This window comes from Chiloscyllium plagiosum, unplaced genomic scaffold, assembly GCF_037043375.1.
Source record: "Chiloscyllium plagiosum isolate Xiang-an unplaced genomic scaffold, Cpla_swu_hap1 HiC_scaffold_3, whole genome shotgun sequence".
In the NCBI taxonomy this organism is placed as follows: Eukaryota; Metazoa; Chordata; class Chondrichthyes; order Orectolobiformes; family Hemiscylliidae; genus Chiloscyllium; species Chiloscyllium plagiosum.
The window spans coordinates 63,841,759-63,861,844 of NW_028270141.1; the positions used below are offsets into that span (position 1 = coordinate 63,841,759).

Sequence of the window (20,086 nt, forward strand, 5' to 3'; positions counted from 1 at the left end):
TGCAGCGGAGCATCTGTTGCTATGCTTTATGACTCTAAATCTAGTCTCTACAGCATCCATAATTTTAATAACTCCCCTACAGTTGGTCATGCCACTAGTTGCCTAGGCCTTAATTTCTGGAATTTCCTCTCGGCATATCTCCTCCTATTTTTCCTTCTTTAAGAGGCACCTAAAATCCTAACTCTGACAAAACTTTGTGTCATTCGTCCCACATCATGTCAAATTTTACTTTGTAATTCTTCCAAAGTTTTTGGAATTTTTATAAATTACATTAAAAGCAGTACTTAACTATAAATCTCAAATTATTATTCAATAATCCTTCAGATTACATTAAAGTAATTGTCACTTGAATTCTTAATGTTATGTTAACACCTTCTGTTACTCTAACATCTTTTTTAATTTTCATGGTCACTTTGGCATTGTTGTGTCATTTTGGTCCATTGAGCCAAAGCTGGCACCAACACTGATGAAAGTACAAGCCCAAATTTGTTTCAGTGTACAAGTAGCTTTTTAATGCAGTACAATTCTAGCCTTACAACTGGTCTTCCTTTCAGTTTAACTTGTTAGATTTAATATTGCTCTTTTTCTTAAGAAAATAACTTCAGACAAAAATTGGCTACCATCTGTGAATATTTTTCCACTACTATTGTACGAATGTTGTTTGAACTGTAAACAAGTAACCGTAAATCATTATCCACTTCAGCAAGCTATAACTCCTTCACAGTTAGCACACATTTATTACAGGGTTTAAATGAATATTTAGGCACCCTGGTCTGTTAGCTCTAACAGTTAGAGTGTGGTTTACTGATGTCAAGATCATGGGCTCAATCCCGATACTGACCAAAGCTGCGAGCCTCCAGCCAAGACTCTGAGGTTTAGCATTTTGAGCCCTCCTATGGCATTATGGTAGTGTCCCTGCCCCAGACCAGAGAGGCCTGGGTTCAAGTGTCACCTGCTCCTGAGATGTACAATAACATCTCTGAACAGTTGACAAGAAACATAGGTCAAATGAAAAACAAATGGATATTGGTGCATTGCCCTTAACAAGCTTTACTTGCAAATATTCAATTGGGTCACGTGTGTTTTCCAGTTGGTGGAAAAAATTTTAAAACGCTCTCTTCAAAGGTGTCTTCATTTTTCGTCTCACTGGGGAAAAAAAAAGGTAAAAAAGATAAAGCAGACTTCAGGGCCCTCTTGTGATAGTGCTGGACCAGGAGACCTGGGTTCAAGTCCCACGTGCTTCACAGGTGTGTAATACATCTCTGAACAGGTTGATCAGAAAAATACTGAAAGATACAGATATTTGTGTGAAGACTCCAACTGATATATCTGAAATTTCCAAACTGATTTCAGTGAATAACTTGGGTTTGTGGATGAAAAGAGAGAAAGAAAGCATTCATTTTTCATTTTGCTACAATCATCATAATCTCTTTGCCAACAAAATCAGAAGGGTCATTGGACCCAAGACAAAAACCGCTTTCTCTTCATAGATGCTGCCAGATTTGCTGAAATTTTCCAGTAATTCCTGATTTTGTTTCTGATTTCCAGCATCCACAGTTCTTTGTTTTATTTAGTCTCATTGCCATCTGACTAGATCTAAATTTCAGTTTGTATTTTCCTTCTGTTTTTCGATGTAAAAAGTTCTGCTACGTAAATTTCCCTTGTTAAACATTATGTTTCTTTTCATGTCTCATTACTGTCTTCATAGCCCTTTGCAACCCAATACAATACCTCAAAGGAGAAGGATCACCAACATCTTCTCAAAGTAACTATCAATGAGCAATAAATCTTATCAGCATCACCTGCATTCTCAAAACAAAGAGTCATATTTTCTATTATTCAAATTATACTTCACATTTTGTTAAAATTGAAAGACTCAATTACAGATGCTGTTTGACAACCAGTCACCTTTCAAACTTTTTTTTTAAATCAACCTGTTTGGATATATTATGACATGCCATCATGTAAGGGGAAACTTAACCCTGGACTTCCTAGCCCAAATGTAGGGACACTGACACTATACCACAAGAACACTCACACCTACCAATTATCTTTTATCCTGGCATAAGTGCAGTACTCTGCCAATTTAATTTACCACAATTATATACACTATATTTTGCAGACAAACTAAAACCAAGATTTTTGGATATGCACCATTTCATGTTATCCAAGCCTTCAACAATATCAGTCATTACCAAAAGATGTGTAAGCAGTATATGCACTTTGTGAATTCATGTTCCAGATTACCTCAATAAATACGTTTTAGAAAACACCCAAGCCAAAACCAGTTAAATCTAGAGAAACAAGACAATAATAAATCTTATGCAGCAAATTAATTTATTCTGAAGAAGCAATACAGAGAACAAATGTTTGTGTCTGCTGGAAATCAAATAGGATTTCAAGAATTGCTGGAAATTCATAAAACAGCTGAAATGCAAAGAGATTAAGGGTTGAAATTTCAGGTGAGATTCCATCAGAAACTTAAACTCACCCAAAGAATCTATAAAAATACAGTTTCATAATGTGTTAGATGATGATATCAAGATAAAGATAACATTAGCACTCTAATGCTCCTGCATGTTATGTGCAATGGTCTATTTTTGTCATTAGGAGATAGTGAAAACAGCAACTGCTGGAATGTCAGAATTGATAAAGTATGGTGCTGGAAAAGCACACTAGGTCAGACAGCATTTGAGGAGCAAGAGTGCGTTTTGGGCATACCCTTTCATCAGGACTGGGGAGGGGTAAGGGGACTGAGAAACAAATAGTGGGAGGGTGTGGGGCTAGGGGAAAGGTAGGTGGGATTTGGATAGGTAGGTGAAGGTAGGAGGTAATTGTGATAGGTTGGTGGAAAATTTAAAGCGGATAAGTGGGAAGGAAGATGGAGAGGTAGGTCAGTTCAAGAGGGCGGTGCCAAGTAGGAGGATTGGATCTGGCATGGGGTGCAAGCTGGGGAGATTTGGAAGCTGGTGAATTCAATGTTGAGGCCATGTGGTTGTAGGCTCCCAAGGCGGAAGATGAGGTGCTCTTCCTCTAGTTTATAGATTATCTTGTTTACGCAGTAGAGGAGGCCCAGATGAACATATCATGTGGGGAGTGAGAGGGGGAGTTTGAAATAGATGGCGATAGGAAGGTGGGGTTGGTTGGCACGTATGGGGCAGAGATGTTTCCTGAACGATTCCGCGACTTTGCACCCAGTCTCTCTGATGTAGAGGAGACCATGTTGAGAGCATCAATGCAGTAAATGAGGTTTGAGGATATGCAAGTAAATCTCTGCTGGAATTGGAATGATCCTTTGGAGCCCTGGGGGGATGTTGGGTGGGGTGGGAGGGGGGGGGGGGGGGGGGGGGGGGGTGGTGGATGCAGCTTTTGCACCGCTTATGGCGGCAGGGAAAGTGCCAGGTGTGGGGGGGGGGGGGGGGGGTCAGTGGAGAGTGTGGACCCAACTAGGGAGTCTCAGAGGGAACAGTCACTACAGAACACAAATAGGGGTGGGTGGGAAATTTATTTTAGGTGGTCGTGACTGACTATTTTCTCCACCTACAGTCAGACCCCAACACCAAAACTATATTTCCCTCCCCATCCTTATCTGTGTTCCACAGGGACCATTCCATCTCAAACTCCCTCGTTAGGTCCACACTCTCCACCAAACCCTTCTCCACACATGCCACCTTCCCCTGCCACCATAAAAGAGGCGCAAATCGGCGCCGACACCGCTTTCCAAGACCCCAGAGGATTATTCCAAATCCGTCAGAGATTTGCTTGCATGTTCTCAAACATACTTTACTGCATCCGCTGCTGTCGATGTTGACTTCTCTACATCGGAGAGATCAAAAGCAAACTCTCATAATAGTTCACAGTACACCCCTAGTCCGTATCCACCAACCAACCCCACCTTCCTGTAGCCATCTATTTCAAACTCTTTTCCCCCCCCCCACTCTCCCCATCAACCAATCACAGCCACTTCCTACCTTCACCCACTGATCGCCATCCCACCTACATTTCCCCTAGTCCCACCCCCCCATTTATTTTTCAGCCTCCTCATGGCACCCCAGCGCTGGTGAAGGGTTATGCCTGAAATATCGACTCTCTTGCTCCTCAGATGCTGTGGTGAAAGGGTTAAAATTGTGTCCCAATACATGTGTGAATCTAACCGAAAATGGAAGGTGTCGCTTAGTCCCGTGTGAATCTTGTTATACACCTTCCCGTGTGAATCGTCTTATCTGTATGTAACCAGAATGGAATGTGTTTTTTAGCCTTGCTCTGCTGTTCACATGAATGTTTATATCTGGAAAAGGGTATATCAGCTGGAGAAGTCTCCAGTTCGGTGAGTCTGCTCCGGGGTTACGTTTAACCGCCGAGCGTGGGTTGTTGGCAACCGCTCTACAAGAACTGACGGCTCCCAGTTTTGGTAACACGTAGAGTGAGTATAAACCAGACCCGTTGTAAGTACGAGACTGGTTGTGGGGACACTGCGGGGAATAAAACTATATTCTAGCAGACTCGCCTCTTGGCTGTTTGTTCTGTGTCAGACTACTTTCCTGCGAGCCTGGTCCTTGACCTTGAGAATTTTTTTTAAAACATTTTGGCGTAGTCGGCAGGATCAATCGCAATTGAGGAAAGATTTTGATACAGAACAATGTTTTGGAAAAAGGCTAAGAAACCAGAGGAACAAGCTGTGGAGGTCCTGACCGTCCCGGGATGGCATGGGCCGTGGCATGGCGTGGCAGTTTGTTTGAGAAATGGTGGGGGGCGACCGGAGGACTGGGAGGCCGAGGGCGTAGGAACCCCAGGGTCGCTGCTGTCCACCCTTGAGAGGATCCCAGTCCTGCCGAAGAACCCATTGCCTGGGGTACAGCGGAGGATGTGGGCCTGTGCGGCGGCTTGTAGACAACAGTCAGACAAGCGCCAAAAAGCTGAAGCAGAATTAGCCCTCCTGAAACATGAGCAGGGACTCAGTTCGGGAGATGCCTCTATGTTGAGGCAGGAAATTATGAAGTTAAAAGCTGAATTGACAGCATTAACTGAACTAGCAGGACGAACTATTATGTATTTGTCTGCTAAGAAACGGAAAGAGAAAAGGAAGGTCCCTCGAACCCCGGACCCGGTACAAGTACGGGCGTTTGTAGCCCAGTTAAATAACGGGGATCGGTGGGATATCGATCATTGGGATGGGAACATTTGGGGAGATTTAGATGATCAGTACGAAGAGGACCCACCCGTACTCCAAGCTAAACCAGTGGTTAGGAGAAAGCAGGTTCAGAGACGTCTCCCAGTGCAACGGGAGGTAATGTTAGATGAGAAAGGAAACCCTATACGGAATGAACAAGGGGAGGCAATTATGCATGAATTACCGCGGGCCCAGCCTCCCGCAGAATTCTCTGAATTAACGGAAGACTTCACTACCGATGAGGTGCTGTTTATCACCCAGAAAACCCGACGTAATCCTGGGGAGCCGTTAGAGCTATGGCTAATTCGGCTCCTCGAGGAAGGGGGGCAACAAGTGCAGGTAGACTATCAGGATGCTCCCAAGTTTGGTGGATTAGCAAAGGATGCTGCCATAGACCTGGGGTACCGCAACCAAGCCAAGGATATGGTAATAGATCGCAGTATGGGGACCCTATTTGGGATGTATGCCAGGGCAGTGGCCGAACAGTATCCCTTCCCGTCCGATTGGCCCCCCTTGGAAGGAACTTGGACAACGATTAAGGAAGGGGTTCAGAGGCTAACCCGTTTGTGTGTGCGGGATGCCCTGTTGCTGGGAGTGCTGGACGAGGTAGATAACACAAATGTTAGTAGACAGACTAGAGACCATCTAGTGAAGACTGCCCCCCCCCATTATAAACCACTGTTATTAACCATAATGTTGAGTGGACGGGGAGAAACCCTAGGAGATGCCCGTAGTATGATGAGGGAGATGGGTGGTTTGGGGGATTGGGGACCCACAACCCGTGCTTCTCAGGGGGGCACGGAGGGGCGTCGCCCTGAGGCTCGAGCAGGGGGAAAAGTAAACCCTAATCAAGGAAGTAACCAAGGCCCCTCACGGCGTGCTTTGTGGCAAGCTTTGATACGGGCGCAGGTCCCAGCATCGGAGATTGATGGCCTACCTACACCGGAATTAAAAGACTTATGCAGACGAAAGGGACTGAAGGTGTCCCGGGTAGAGACGGAGTCCCGACCCACTATGGAAGACCTAGTGGAATTACTAACACAAAAATGTCAGACACGGGGTCCGGTTGTTAATGAGCCTCGAAGGGGTAGAACTTCCACTTCCCAGCGGTGGGAATCCTCGGAGGACGAGGAGGAGGAGGAGGTACGGCCTCCCCTCCGAGAGTGTTATAAAGTGGATAGGCGTGGCCGGAAACCTAGTAAGAAAGGCAAGAACAAAGAAGGGCGAGGCAAACGTCTTTACCCAGTGCTGTCTGGGGAAGATGAATGGGAGGAACAATAGGAATCGGGCCAAGCCCCAAGGGTTTGCCCACGAACGAGCCAATGGTCAGCAGACGACATTCGACCTCATGTATCATTGACTATCTATTGGCGCAAATCCGTCCAAACCGTTATGGCTCTAGTGGACACAGGGGCGGAGGCCACCTTAATCTATGGGACGCCCCATAAGTTTAAAGGAACCCCAGTCACGCTGGTTGGGCTGGGAGGTAATCTGATTGAAGGAAGAACAGTACAATTGCCCCTAAAGATAGGTACAATGCCCATTAAAACTTATTCAATTATCATTACACCGGTTAGAGAATGGATCCTGGGAATGGACATTCTGGCCGGTTTAACACTTCACCTCCAACAAGGGAAGTTTGAATTTGGAATCACGAAAATGGCTTTGCGCTGTAGGACGGTGTTAGTGGGAAAGGTTAAGATGGACCCCTTCCCCATCCCGATCGCCGATCGCGTAATAAGTCTTAGACAGTATAGGATTCCCGGCGGACATAAAGAAATATCCGCCACAATTAAGGATTATTTGGAAGCGGGAGTGCTTAGGACATGCACCACGGCGTGGAATAACCCCTTATGGCCCGTACATAAAGCCGATGGGTCATGGCGGATGACGGTAGATTATCGGCAACTAAACCGTCACACTCCGGCCTTGACGGCAGCGGTCCCGGATGCCGTCACTATTATAGGACGAATCCAACATCATCCAGGGGTGTGGTACGGAGTAATTGATTTGGCTAATGCCTTCTTCACAATTCCTATTCCCGAAGATAGGCAGGAACAGTTCGCATTCACTTGGGAGGGTAGACAATTCACGTTCACACGACTGCCCCAAGGATATCTGCATAGCCCTACTATCTGCCACCGGATAGTTGCAGAACACTTGGCTGCCTTTAAAGTGCCTGACGAAGTGATGATCTCGCACTATATTGACGATATGATGATACAGGGGACAAGTCAGAAGCAGGTTCAGGAATTGCTGGACCAACTGGTTCAACATATGCGAGGATATGGGTGGGAGATCAACCCAGCCAAAATCCAGGGTCCCTCACAAACGGTAAAATTCTTAGGAATCGTGTGGAACAAGGGGGAAAGGGAAATCACTGCGAAAGCTAAAAATAAGATTCAGGTCTTTGCCGTCCCTCACACCCAGAAGGACGTGCAGCAATTTATTGGGTTATTCGGATTCTGGAGACAGCATATTCCCCATTTAGGACAAATTTTAAAACCTTTGTATCGAGTTACGAGGAAAAAGGCAGCGTTCGAATGGACGGAGGTCCATCAAACTGCATTTGAAATGGCCAAGCAAGCGATACAGCAAGCTGTATCCTTGGGAAAGATACAGTCAGGACCTGTAGAACTGCAAGTCTCAGCACAGGGGGATTATGCCAATTGGAGCTTATGGCAAAAACAGGAAAGGACCCGTAAGCCACTGGGATTTTGGTCCCGAAAATTACCCCCGGCAGGGGAACGGTATACCCCCTTTGAGAAACAGTTATTAGCATGCTACTGGGGCTTGGTGGAAACCGAAGCCCTGACCATTGGACATGAAGTGATCATGAGAACAGCTATCCCTATTCTTCCGTGGGTACTTAGTGACCCCACTACCCACCGAATAGGAACTGCCCAAGAGAGCAGCATCATTAAATGGAAATGGTATGTGTCGGAGAGAGTGCGGACTGGACAGAAAGGAGTGTCAGTCCTACATGAGCAAGTGGCGGAGGCCCCTGAGGAAGGGGAAAAGCGGTTTGAGGTGATTGAATACAAGGAATCACCCGTTAAGATGGGAAAACGGTATGATGAACTGACCCCGGATGAACAAGCCACGGCTTGGTTCGTAGATGGGTCAGCCCAATGGAAAGCGGGACAGCGTAGATGGAAAGCTGCCGCCTTTAACCCAAAACAAGGCACTACCCTAGAAGAATTAGGGGAGGGAAAAAGTAGTCAGTGGGCAGAATTAAAGGCAGTGCATATGGTAGTCATGCAAGCAGGGGTCATGGGAGTTTGTTTGTTCTCTGACTCGTGGTCAGTGGTTAACGGCATGACACAATGGATGCCAACTTGGCAGGCCAATCAGTGGATGATCCAGAATAGGGAAGTGTGGGGTAAACAGTTATGGGAGGATATATGGGAGAAAGCTCAATACCTGGTCATATACATCACCCACGTAGATGCCCATACCTCTCGAAATGATGTGGAAGCTCTACATAACCGATATGTGGATGGTATCGTCCGAACCATGATGGTGCAAAGGGGCACCTCAGTGGACCTAGCTAGATGGGCACACCTTAAGGCTGGGCACTGGGGAGTGCAAGGAACCTTGCACTGGGCTCGAGACCGAGGAATAGATCTTATGGTAGATGATGTTAAGACTGCAGTAAACCAGTGTGAGCAGTGTCAACATCAGCGGCAGGGAGTGCCCCAACACATGATGGGACATATCCATCGGGGGGATGGTCCGGGACAGAGCTGGCAAATGGACTTTGTGGGTCCCCTACCCTCCTCACAAGGATGTAACCACATATGTACAGCTGTGGACACTATGTCTGGGGTTTTGGTAGCCCATCCCTGTCGTCACAACAATCAACAGGCTACCTTGCGATGTTTAGATTTGATTGAACAATTTTATGGATTGCCCATACAGGTCCAGAGTGACAATGGCTCCCATTTCACAGGAAGGGCGGTAAAGCAGTGGTGTCACGATAACCACGTGGAATGGGTTTATCATGTACCCTATCACCCACAAGCTGCGGGACTTATAGAACGAATGAATGGGCTTCTGAAGTCCTCACTACGAAAAGCAGGAGGTTGCAATGACTTAACAGGTTGGAGGAAGCAACTAATTCGGGTGGTGAAACAAATTAATAACCGCCCATTAGGAAATGGGGTAACACCCTTGAATAGGATGATACGAGTATGTGATACCCCAAAGACTCAGCCTATTAAAATGTGGAAGTTCGCTGAGGAAGCTGATATTCCCGTAAGGGCCACGCCGGCTTCGGCTGGACTGGACCTACGAGCACTAACTGCCCAGACTTTGATCCAACAGAAACCTACGGTGATTAAGACCGGGTTAGGGTTGATTTGTCCCCCTGGAACCTATGGGCATATCCTCCCGCGGTCGGGACTGTCACTAAAGGGGATTGATGTGATGGCAGGCGTAATTGACGCAGACTACCAAGGGGAGTTGGGGGTGATCCTGGTCAACATCACCGCTGAACCTTACGTGATACAGAAGGGGGACAGAATAGCGCAATTGGTCATTAAGCCATGTAACCTTACAACGGTGGAAGAGATGGGAGCTCCCGTTACGGTTACTGAGCGTGGGACGGGGGGATTTGGGTCTACTGACACTAAGGGGGCCAAGGTATGGGTGCGCCAGACGACCGGCCCCCCCAGGCCGGCCGAAATCATAGCACAGGGGAAGGACAGTCTGGTCACCATTATGTACCCCGGAGACCCGACCTGGGCAAACGTCCCGGCGAACCAGTGCTACTTACGTGAGACCTAAATAATGTTGTAATTGCTATGCACCCGCAGGCTGACCCTCCGCCTTGAACATGGGGTGGTCATGGGGATTGCGACTCCTATTGGCGATGTTCGCGATCGGATGGCCACTCCAGGGCATCGGTATCACGGCCTGGACGCTGGTACCGGTCGCCCGCCATGAGGTGCGGTGGGAGGCCAGTAGCCAGCGACGGACGCAGGACGACTTTACATGTGAACCCGGTCAGCAGTGCGTTGTTCTGACTCTCACCAGCGACTGTCAATTGTACACGTGTGCACAGTGCTACATGCGCCGGGATGGGGAAAAATATGACATATCGTTCATACCGCCTAATTGCACCCTGGTGGTAAATGCCCAAGTCAAGACGTGTTTGTGGGACCGACGCACCCAGACATGCGGGACAACGGGGACTCATTGGAGCGTCACAGCTCGGGGGGAAGATCTGTGGCTGCGCAATGCCACCGATATTCGGAATCGTCATCGATTCATGTGGTTAATAATGGTACTGCCCTCGACGAACGCCCCGTCTGAGGCGTTATTAAACCCCACGCGGGGCGGGCCAGCACCGAAGAGGGGTGCCACGGGGGGCGTGCGGTCGCATCGAACACAGTTGGCCCCTATTATGTCGACTTGTCAACAGATGGCCCGGGCGGTACTGCACACTGATGTTCATTGGCGGGTACAGTTGCCCCTCATACCCGAGTGTCATACCAAGAGGCGGCGACGAGCGTGGTACGACACCCTGCTGGGAGGCGCAGGAACTGTTATGGGTATCTCGAATGCCATTGACTCTGAGGTAACCCGTACTAAATTATCTAACACGGGACAGGCCACCTCACAAGGACTACATACTATTGGAAGGTGGATGCCATCCGTAATGATGACTCAAGGAGAGACAGCTGAAATAATGATACGATCTCTGCAATGGGAACTGGATGTCTGGGGCGCCACTCAGGAACTGTTTGAGAACATTACGGCTCAGTTAAATTGGACTGCCTGTCATATTCAAATGTTGCATGCTCAAATACAGAAAGAACGCTTTTTGCGTGTGGTAACATCCCCCAATGTACAGGCGTGGAGGGGACTATGGAATGTATCTGAGAAATTGTGGATGATAACCCATCCAGAGCGAACATGGTGTAACGCAACTATGTGTAACGGATACTTTGTTACCATGAATGTAACCCACACTGTTACGGTCTGTCGATATTATGTATTACCAGTGATTACATCTTCTGGATATTATTTTCTGAAGACAAGGGGACAGTGGTTTAGCCCAGATACCAATATTACCTATGATCTGTCCGCTTGTGAACAGACTGATCAGGGGAAAACTTGCCTACTGATGGACAGGTATCGGGACCCTTGCTTGACTAAGGGAACGGCCCTGTGCGAATGGACTGTTGAGACTCCAAGGGACATGATGTGGCAGGTTGGGCCACACACGCTCTGTGTGGCTACCAATAATCCACATCCTATGCTTCCCTCAGCACCGTTCTCGGGATGCCTCTCAAATGTCTATCAGTGGCACTGGCAGAATCACACCTATTTGTTGACCACTTATAGCAGTGCTCGCCACTTTACCAAGGTGCAGTGGAAAGTGCTGAGGAATCCCTGGAACATTTCCCTGGATCGGTTTAAGCGGGCATTGGACCGATCCGAGGAGCTTAAGCAGATATTACGAAAACATCAAACCAATGTCACCAAGGTTACGGTGTCTACCTTTATACATGGACAGGAGGTAGTACATGCTGCCCGTGTAGTGGACGTGGAGTCAGCTCATCATTGGTGGGACATATTGAGTGGTATGTCCTCCACTGCGGGGACATTCCTGTTCCCACCCTTGTCGATCCTGGTAGCGGTCCTGGTGATTTTAACATGCTGTAATGTCCTGACTTGCTTGTATATTTGGCGTGTACGTAGGCGCTTGTTAGAAAGAATACATATGGGCATAATGTAACACATGTATTGGGTCAAGCAGTGGAATGTGGTGTAAAATTATGTCCCAATACATGTGTGAATCATTATGCAACACATGTATTGGGCCAAGCAGTGGAATGTGGTGAAAGGGTTAAAATTGTGTCCCAATACATGTGTGAATCTAACCGAAAATGGAAGGTGTCGCTTAGTCCCGTGTGAATCTTGTTATACACCTTCCCGTGTGAATCGTCTTATCTGTATGTAACCAGAATGGAATGTGTTTTTTAGCCTTGCTCTGCTGTTCACATGAATGTTTATATCTGGAAAAGGGTATATCAGCTGGAGAAGTCTCCAGTTCGGTGAGTCTGCTCCGGGGTTACGTTTAACCGCCGAGCGTGGGTTGTTGGCAACCGCTCTACAAGAACTGACGGCTCCCAGTTTTGGTAACACGTAGAGTGAGTATAAACCAGACCCGTTGTAAGTACGAGACTGGTTGTGGGGACACTGCGGGGAATAAAACTATATTCTAGCAGACTCGCCTCTTGGCTGTTTGTTCTGTGTCAGACTACTTTCCTGCGAGCCTGGTCCTTGACCTTGAGAATTTTTTTTAAAACAGATGCTGCCTGACCTGCTGTGCCTTTTCCAGCGCCACACTTTATTGACTCTATTTTTTTGTCATTGACTATATTGTCTCTTAACTTGGCAAAGTATTTAGCTCACAAGTAAACACCAACAGCACAAATCCTGTACTTGTGGACAAAACAGCAAATGTTGAGGGATACAACATACATTCAAACTAATAATATTTCATTAACCAAGAGTGACTTTGAGGCCAATGAAGTTTTATTTAAAATGGTTTCTTGGGCATTTATTCCAAGTGAACTCTGAGCATCAAAATCAAATCTATTAAGTATTCAAGTGCTTAAATACCTATTTAAGAAGCTTACTGAATTATTTTAGTCCATGTGGACCAAAGAACTGCCTGGCAAAAATACAAACATACCTCCACCTCCACCTGTATATTAAAATAGAAGAAGTTTCTTTCTGGTTTAATCATAAAAGAAATCTGGCAAAACCTTCATCAGAATCCTTCTGAACAGTTGAGCACAACAGCTTGTCCAAGTCAACCATTGAGTCACCTTCACAAAAGGTGACTCAATGGTTAGCACTGCTCTCTCTCAGCACCAGGGACCCAGGTTCAAATCCATCCTCAGTCAACTGTCTGTGTAGAGTTTACATATTCTCCCCATGTCTGCGTGGATTTCCTCTGTTTGCTCCTCTTTCCTTCCACAGCCCAAAGGTGTGCAGGTTAGGTGGACTGGCCATGCTAAATTGCCCATAGTGTGCAGGGATATGCAGGCTAAGTGGAATAGCCATGGGAAATGCAGGGTTAGAGAAATAGGGTAAGTGGTGGGTCTGGGTGGGATGCTCTTTGGAGGGTCAATGCAGAATTGATGAGCTGAATGGCCTACTTCTACACTGTCGGGATTCTGAGTGCAGTCAGGCAGGTCTAGGAGAAATGCCAAGAACAAAACGTGGACCACTATACCGCATTTATTGATTTGAACAAGGTGCTTGACACAGAGCCATGGAAGCCTTTGAAACCTGCTCATGACATACTCAGAATTTCTCAACTTCGTTTGCCCATTTCCGAAGCCATGCTGACTCTGCTTGATCAAGTTATGCATTTCTAAATGCTCTGCTATTACATCTTTTATAATAGATTCTAAGGGTTTTCTCAATAAGAAAATATACAACTGCTAAGTTTACAGATGACACAAAAAATGGATGGGAAAGAAAGCACAGGTAGCTCTCCAATAACGCAGTAGTTGCATTCCCATGGGACACCATGTTACAGAAAATCATTCAATAGAAATAATGGGGCGTATGGAAAAAAACAGGGTTAGGGGCAACCCACCTAAAATCAAAACAAAAATATTAGGTTAGCCTAACACAAACAAATTGTGTTACAGCCAAATGACACTTAAGAAACCGGCTTTATAGGAGAATTACCTGTAGTGAGGGTGATATATTGAATCTATAGAATAATGTAGACATATTAAGTAAGTGGGTTAAAATCTTGCCAGATAGAATATAATGTGAAGAAAAAAAAGCAGAATAGAGCAGCTGAATGGAGAAATACTGCAGAAAGCCACAACACAGGGGATTTGGATGTCCTTGTACGTTAGCATCAAAGTTCAGTGGGTAATAAGGAAAGAAAGTGGAATGTTGGCCATTATTTCACAGGGAATGGAGTATAAAAATAAGGAATTCTTTCAAAAATAATACAAGGTGCTAGCCTGAATGCAGCAGAAAAACTGTCAACAGTTCTGGGTCCCTTATCAAAGGTATGACATACTGGTACTGAACGCAGTCCAGAGAAGGTACACAAGATTTGGAGGGACTGCCTTACAAGACAGGTTAAATACATTGGGCATATACCCATTAGAATAGAGAAGAAAGAGAGATGACTTTATTGCAACAAACAAGATTCTTAGGGGATTTAACAGGGTAGGTGTGAAAATATTGTTTCTCTTGAAAGAGATTTTAGGTATGAAGGACACATTTTGAGAATAAGGGGTCACTCTTTTAAGGCAGGCAGAGGTGAAGAGGAAACTTTGAAGCTAGTGAAACTGTGGAATTTTGCTGCCAAGGGCTGTTGAGATTGAGTCCTTAATTATATTCAAGGCCGAGAAAGACAGATGTTTTAAATCAGCAAGGGAATCAAGGGTTATGGAAATAAGGTGGAGTTGAGGTTTATTATAACAGCCATGATCTCATTGAATAGCACAGTAGACTCACTGTGCCAAATGGTCTGTTTCTATTCCTGTGCCTTATGGTTTTATAGTTGTGTATTCTGGAAGGTGATGAGTCAGCAGATGTGCTGGCAGTCATTAAAACATGACAGTCAGTTAAACAGAGCTGGTTGCTCATGCTAACTCCCTTCAGTTTAATTCTTTGTTTGGAAATGCTTGCTGATGTCTTCCTGGAATTCGAATCAGGTACTGCACAGGGAGGAAGCTCCTCAATCTCAATTCCAGGCAAAGTCCAAACTATCAGTTCTTCATGAATGACTATTTGTATGTACAATAGCTGGTTCAGAACTGGATATGAAATGTTCTTCAATGCAGTGGGACAACAGTCTTATGACCAGCACTAAGAAAAAGCAACTCTCTTCTAGGAAAGGCCCATCTCAAGCGCAAAGTTTCTGTCCATGATCAGGACATTAACTGTGCAAAAGTTAATTATCTCAACAGGACGCTCTTCCTCAAGGTTTCAATCTTGACAATGAAACATGCAAAAATTGCCACAGCAAGCACATTCTTTAGTAGATTTTGGTCACAACAGTCGGCACAAAGAGGAGCAAGTCTACCTACCAAAGTCTACAGAGTATTGCTTCTCCCTACTCTATATATAAAGAAACTTGAACTGGGTACCAATGTCATGGCAAGAAGCTCAACCACTTTTGTCCAAGCTGCATCTGGAAACTTTTGAAGGTTAGATGGTAGGATAAATCATGAGGCATCGAAGTGTTCACTGAATTGCCAAGGATCCACATTATAGTGGGACAGTCAAGTAGAGCCGAAGGGCAACCTTCCTTTGAAACACATATCAGAGACAGAGAGAAAATCAGAGCCAAAAATCTATCCAAAAATTCAACTGAGTATCATAATAGGTCTGTGTCCTGTCCTATTATAATAGGCGCTGCCGGAACCAGATCGGCATTAGCAGTCACCCATGTTTGCATTGGAACTCTCCAGGCCATCCCAAGCAATTATCATTTTCCATTCTGAAGAAGAACACGCCTCCTTTCCCGCTCACATGTACAACCCATTTTTGTTTTTTTACGTATTTGTATTTCAATAAGAATAATTGTTTGAAATAGAGTAAATTATGGACTAAACTGAAAAAGTCTTATATGCAGTTTGCAATTAACTTCAAACTAAACCCTAAGAAATGCAAGAAACCGAACAAGAGTTAAAGGAAAATGAAATTTCTGCAAACGCACTCAAGTCAAAAAAAACTCCAGCCTTTTTCAATCCAGAATTACCAACTCCACCTTTCCATAAAAATCAGTCCATTGGATTCACTTGTTACAATTTAGGTGTATTACGTTAAGTTGCATATGAACAGGTTTTTTTGTTTCAAAACGCTAAAAGCCACAACATAGTTGATGTAGCAATGGGATTATTCATATACAATTATCGCCACCCAAATGCAGTCGTTCAAAAAGATAAAAAGTCTTCACTCAACAGGGCGGGCGTAAGGACCCAGAGAAACGTGCACCGTTTTAATTGTATGGGAGAAAGGCCCAAATAATAAAGCAGCGACTTTCATCTTGCATTTTAAAAACGACAAGCAAACACTACAGCCTCAATCACGCAAGTCTCCAAATGCAACTTCTGTGTTTTTTTTTTATTTTATTGGAAGGATAGCCTCGGAATCTCGTCAATGGCTGTGAGCAGCCACCTCCCTCTTCAGCCTGTCATTGTAACGCGCCCAGCATTTCAGCAGAAAAAAAAACTTACTCTGGTGTCTGGCCATCCCCCAGCTGTGCCTGCTAATACTGGGGCTCCGAATCAGCGCCCGGCCGGCTGACTTTAGAGCGTCCATAGTTGGCAAATGCGAGGTACATGCAGCGGGTGTGGAGCTGCTCGGTTCCCCAGTTCCTGAGTGAGTGATGGCCAGTGAGAGAGCAGCAACCGGGGACAACACCGAAGGGCGCGGCTCCGCTCACTCTGTGCCGCGATACAGCGCAGGCGGTAACCCCCTTTGGGCTTGGTGTGGTCTGCTGTTACACTCAAGGGAGGTCTCTCTCCGCTCACACTCAGCAGCTCCAGTTGAATGCCTTTCAATCGCGGCAGCACGATCAGGCAACGTAACTTTGGGTGCGAAAATCAGCGCATTTCATTACTTCTGGGCTGAGCTGCTGCTACCTTGGCATCTGTCCTGTTAGTTTGGGGAGTTGGGCGATCACTTGGTTTGGCTTGTACACAAACCTTCACACTTCTGCTTAGAATTGCCTTTAAATCTGCTCGCTGGCCTGATTACCCGATCGATCGTGTTGAGAGGTCAGTTTATACCGTTGCTTCACGCTTAACCAATTGTTTTCGTTGGAATTCAAGAAGTTGATCCAAAACAGAAGATCTGAGTTTTATAGTTGTGTAGTGCACAGAATAATTTGGCGTACTGGCAGCTATCCCCTTGGTGCTGTATTTAGACCCATCCGGGAGTGACGCTACTCTGTGAGAAACAAGTGTTGGTTGTGAATGAAGTCACGATCAATTTCAATCTCATTCGTTGTGTAAATCCACAACGTTATTTAATCATCAGTCCCTGGAGGAATTTCGCTGCTTGAAATTTAGATATATCTGCTAATCAATGAAAATGAAATTTAGACAGTCTCTATTGTCGGCTCCAGTTTGCCACTCAACAACTTGCGTTTGTGTAGCGCCTTTAACGGAAGGAAACATCCTACATCCAAGTACCATAGACGGGGGGGGGGGGGGAGTAATGGCATAGCTGCAGGAAAAAAAATGTTGGTACCGGTGACTAAAATCTTCTTCAGAGCTATAATTTAGGGGTTATCTGCAAAGAAGGAGGGGATGGAGGCAGAAATATACTTTAGTGTGACTCCAGGAACCTTACGCATTGACACCTTAAGGCACAGGTATCAACGATGCAACAAGTTGAAGGAAGATGTGTAAATTTGCTAAATTTAGAGAAATTGAGAGTTCTTGGAGGATTGGAGAGAGGCCGTGGAAAGGTTTAAACACAAGGATGAAAATTTTAAAATAAAAATTGGCTGGCCTGAAAATAAAGCATTCCTGATGAAGGGCTGTTACTCGAAACATCTATTTTTCTGCTCCTTGGATGCTGCCTGACCTGCTGTGCTTTTCCAGCATCACTAATCTTGACTCTACACCTCCTCCCACCCTGCCTCTTGTAAAAATGCTATGCCTGAGTCACAATTCCTCCGCCTCTGCCACATCTGCTCCCAAGAGAACCAAATCCACTCCCGAAAATCCCAGATGGCCTCCTACTTTAAGGACCACAATTTCCCCTCCCACGTGGTCAACAATGTCCTCCAGCACATTTTCTCCACTTCCCACATCTCCGCCCTTGAACCACACCCCTCCAATCCCCTCGGTCCTTACCGCCTACCCCTCGATCTTCCAGATACAAAGCATCATCATCTGCCATTTCTGCCAACTACAGTCAGACCCCATCACCAGCGATGTATTTCCCTCCCCACCACTTTCAGCATTCTGCAGAGACCATTCCCTCTGTGATTAGGTCCACTCCCCCCACCAACTCACCCTCCACTCCCAGCACCTACCCTTGTTACCACAAGAGGTGTAAAGCCTGCAGGCACACCTCCCCCTCACCTCCATTCAAGGCCCTAAAGGATCTTTCCACATCTGGCAGAGCTGCACCTCCAAACACCTCAGCTACCGTGTCCGTTGCTCTCACTGTCCTGTCATCTACATTGGGGAGACAGATGCCAACGTGCGGATGCCAACATCTCTGGGACAGATGCCCTAAACAACCCTACCACCCTGTGGCCAATCACTTCAATTCCCCCTGCTATCTGCCGAGGACATGCAAGTCCAGGGCCTCCTCCACCGCCAAATCCTACCCACCCGATGACTGGAGGAAGAACATCTCATCTTTCACCTTGGGATCCTCCAACCACATGGAATCAATGTTGATTTCACCAGGTTCGTCATTTCCCCTCCTCCAACCTCATCCCAGATACAACACTCCAACTCGGCACTGCACTCTTGAACTGTCCTACCTAACCATCTTCCTTCCCACCTATCCGTTCCACCCTCCACTTCGACCTATCACTATCACCCCCCACCCTCATCCACTAATCACATTGCTAACTACCTTCTAACCCAGCCCCACCCTCCTTCCACTTATCTCTCATCCCCCTTAGGCCCCCCACATTCCTAATGAAGAGCTTATGCTCAAAACATCAACTGTCCTGCTCCTCGGATGCTGCCTGACCAGCTGTGCTTTTCCAGTGCCACACTTTTTAGTCTGGAGATAATGTAGATCAGTGAACCAAGGGTCACAGAAACTTAGAATATAGGAACCAGATAGGCCATTCAACCATTCAAACATGCTTCACCATTCTATGTGATCTTTGCTGATCATCCAACTAAGCAGCCTGTTCCCAATTTCTACCTATACCTTTGATCCCTTTAATCCTAAAATCTATATCTAACTCCTTATTGAAACATACAATTGATGTTTTGGCCTCAAGCAGTTTCTGAGACAGAGCACTCCACAGACTCTCAACTCTCTGGGTGAAGAAATTTCTCACCCATATCCTTAAACTGTGACCCCTGGTTCTGGTCTTTCCAATCAGGAACATCATTTCTGTGATCACCCTGTCTAGTCCGAGAGTAACCAGAATTTGGTGCATGTTAGGAGACGGATGGCAGCAGGATTTTAGGTGTTTTCACGTTGTGGAGAGAAGAACATGGGAGGCTGGTCAGGAGAGCTTTGGAATAGTCAAGTCAGATGGCAAATAAAGAATGAATTACTGTATCCGCTGCACCCGATGTGGCCTCCTCTATATTGGGGAGACAGGCCGCCTACTTGCGGAATGTTTCAGGGAACACCCGGACCAACCAACCCAACCACCCCGTGGCTCAACACTTCAACTCCCCCTCCCACTCCACCAAGGACATGCAGGTCCTTGGACTCCTCCATCACCAGACCATAGCAACACGACGGTTGGAGGAAGAGTGCCTCATCTTCTGCCTAGGAACCCTCCAACCACAAGGGATGAACTTGGATTTCTCCAGTTTCCTCATTTCCCCTCCCCCCACCTTGTCTCAGTCAAATCCCTCGAACTCAGCACCACCTTCCTAACCTGCAATCTTCTTCCTGACCTCTCCACCCCCACCCCCATTCCGGCCTATCACCCTCACCTTGACCTCCTCCCACCTATCGCATTTCCAACGCCCCTTCCCCAAGTCCCTCCTCCCTACCTTTTACCTTAGCCTACTGGACACACTTTCCTCATTCCTGAAGAAGGGCTCATGCCCGAAACGTCGATTCTCCTGCTCCTTGGATGCTGCCTGACCTGCTGCGCTTTTCCAGCAAAACATTTTCAGACCTTACTAGAGGTCCTTACTAGAATACAAAAAGAGGTTGCCCGTTTAACACAGAAAAAGGAGAATTTTTTTGACAGAG

At 46.1% G+C, this 20,086-nt stretch overlaps 1 protein-coding gene across 4 annotated transcripts in view; it reads right to left on the reverse strand.

Annotated features, from left to right (window-relative positions):
- Nucleotides 1-17,252, reverse strand: part of LOC122543767 (low density lipoprotein receptor adapter protein 1-like) — a 110,825-nt gene extending 93,573 nt beyond the window's left edge. For 2 of the 4 annotated variants that reach the window (XR_006310132.2, XM_043682545.2), the window contains exon 1: nucleotides 16,405-17,251. Coding sequence is in view for 3 of the 4 variants with exons in the window: in XM_043682545.2 (XP_043538480.1) it covers nucleotides 16,405-16,489 (85 nt within the window). In the remaining variant the exon portion in view is untranslated. Of the gene's footprint in view, nucleotides 1-16,404 lie in introns of all 4 variants that reach the window. The other 2 variants (XM_043682530.2, XM_043682523.2) reach the window with 1 other exon arrangement.
- Nucleotides 17,253-20,086: the final 2,834 nt, after the last annotated feature.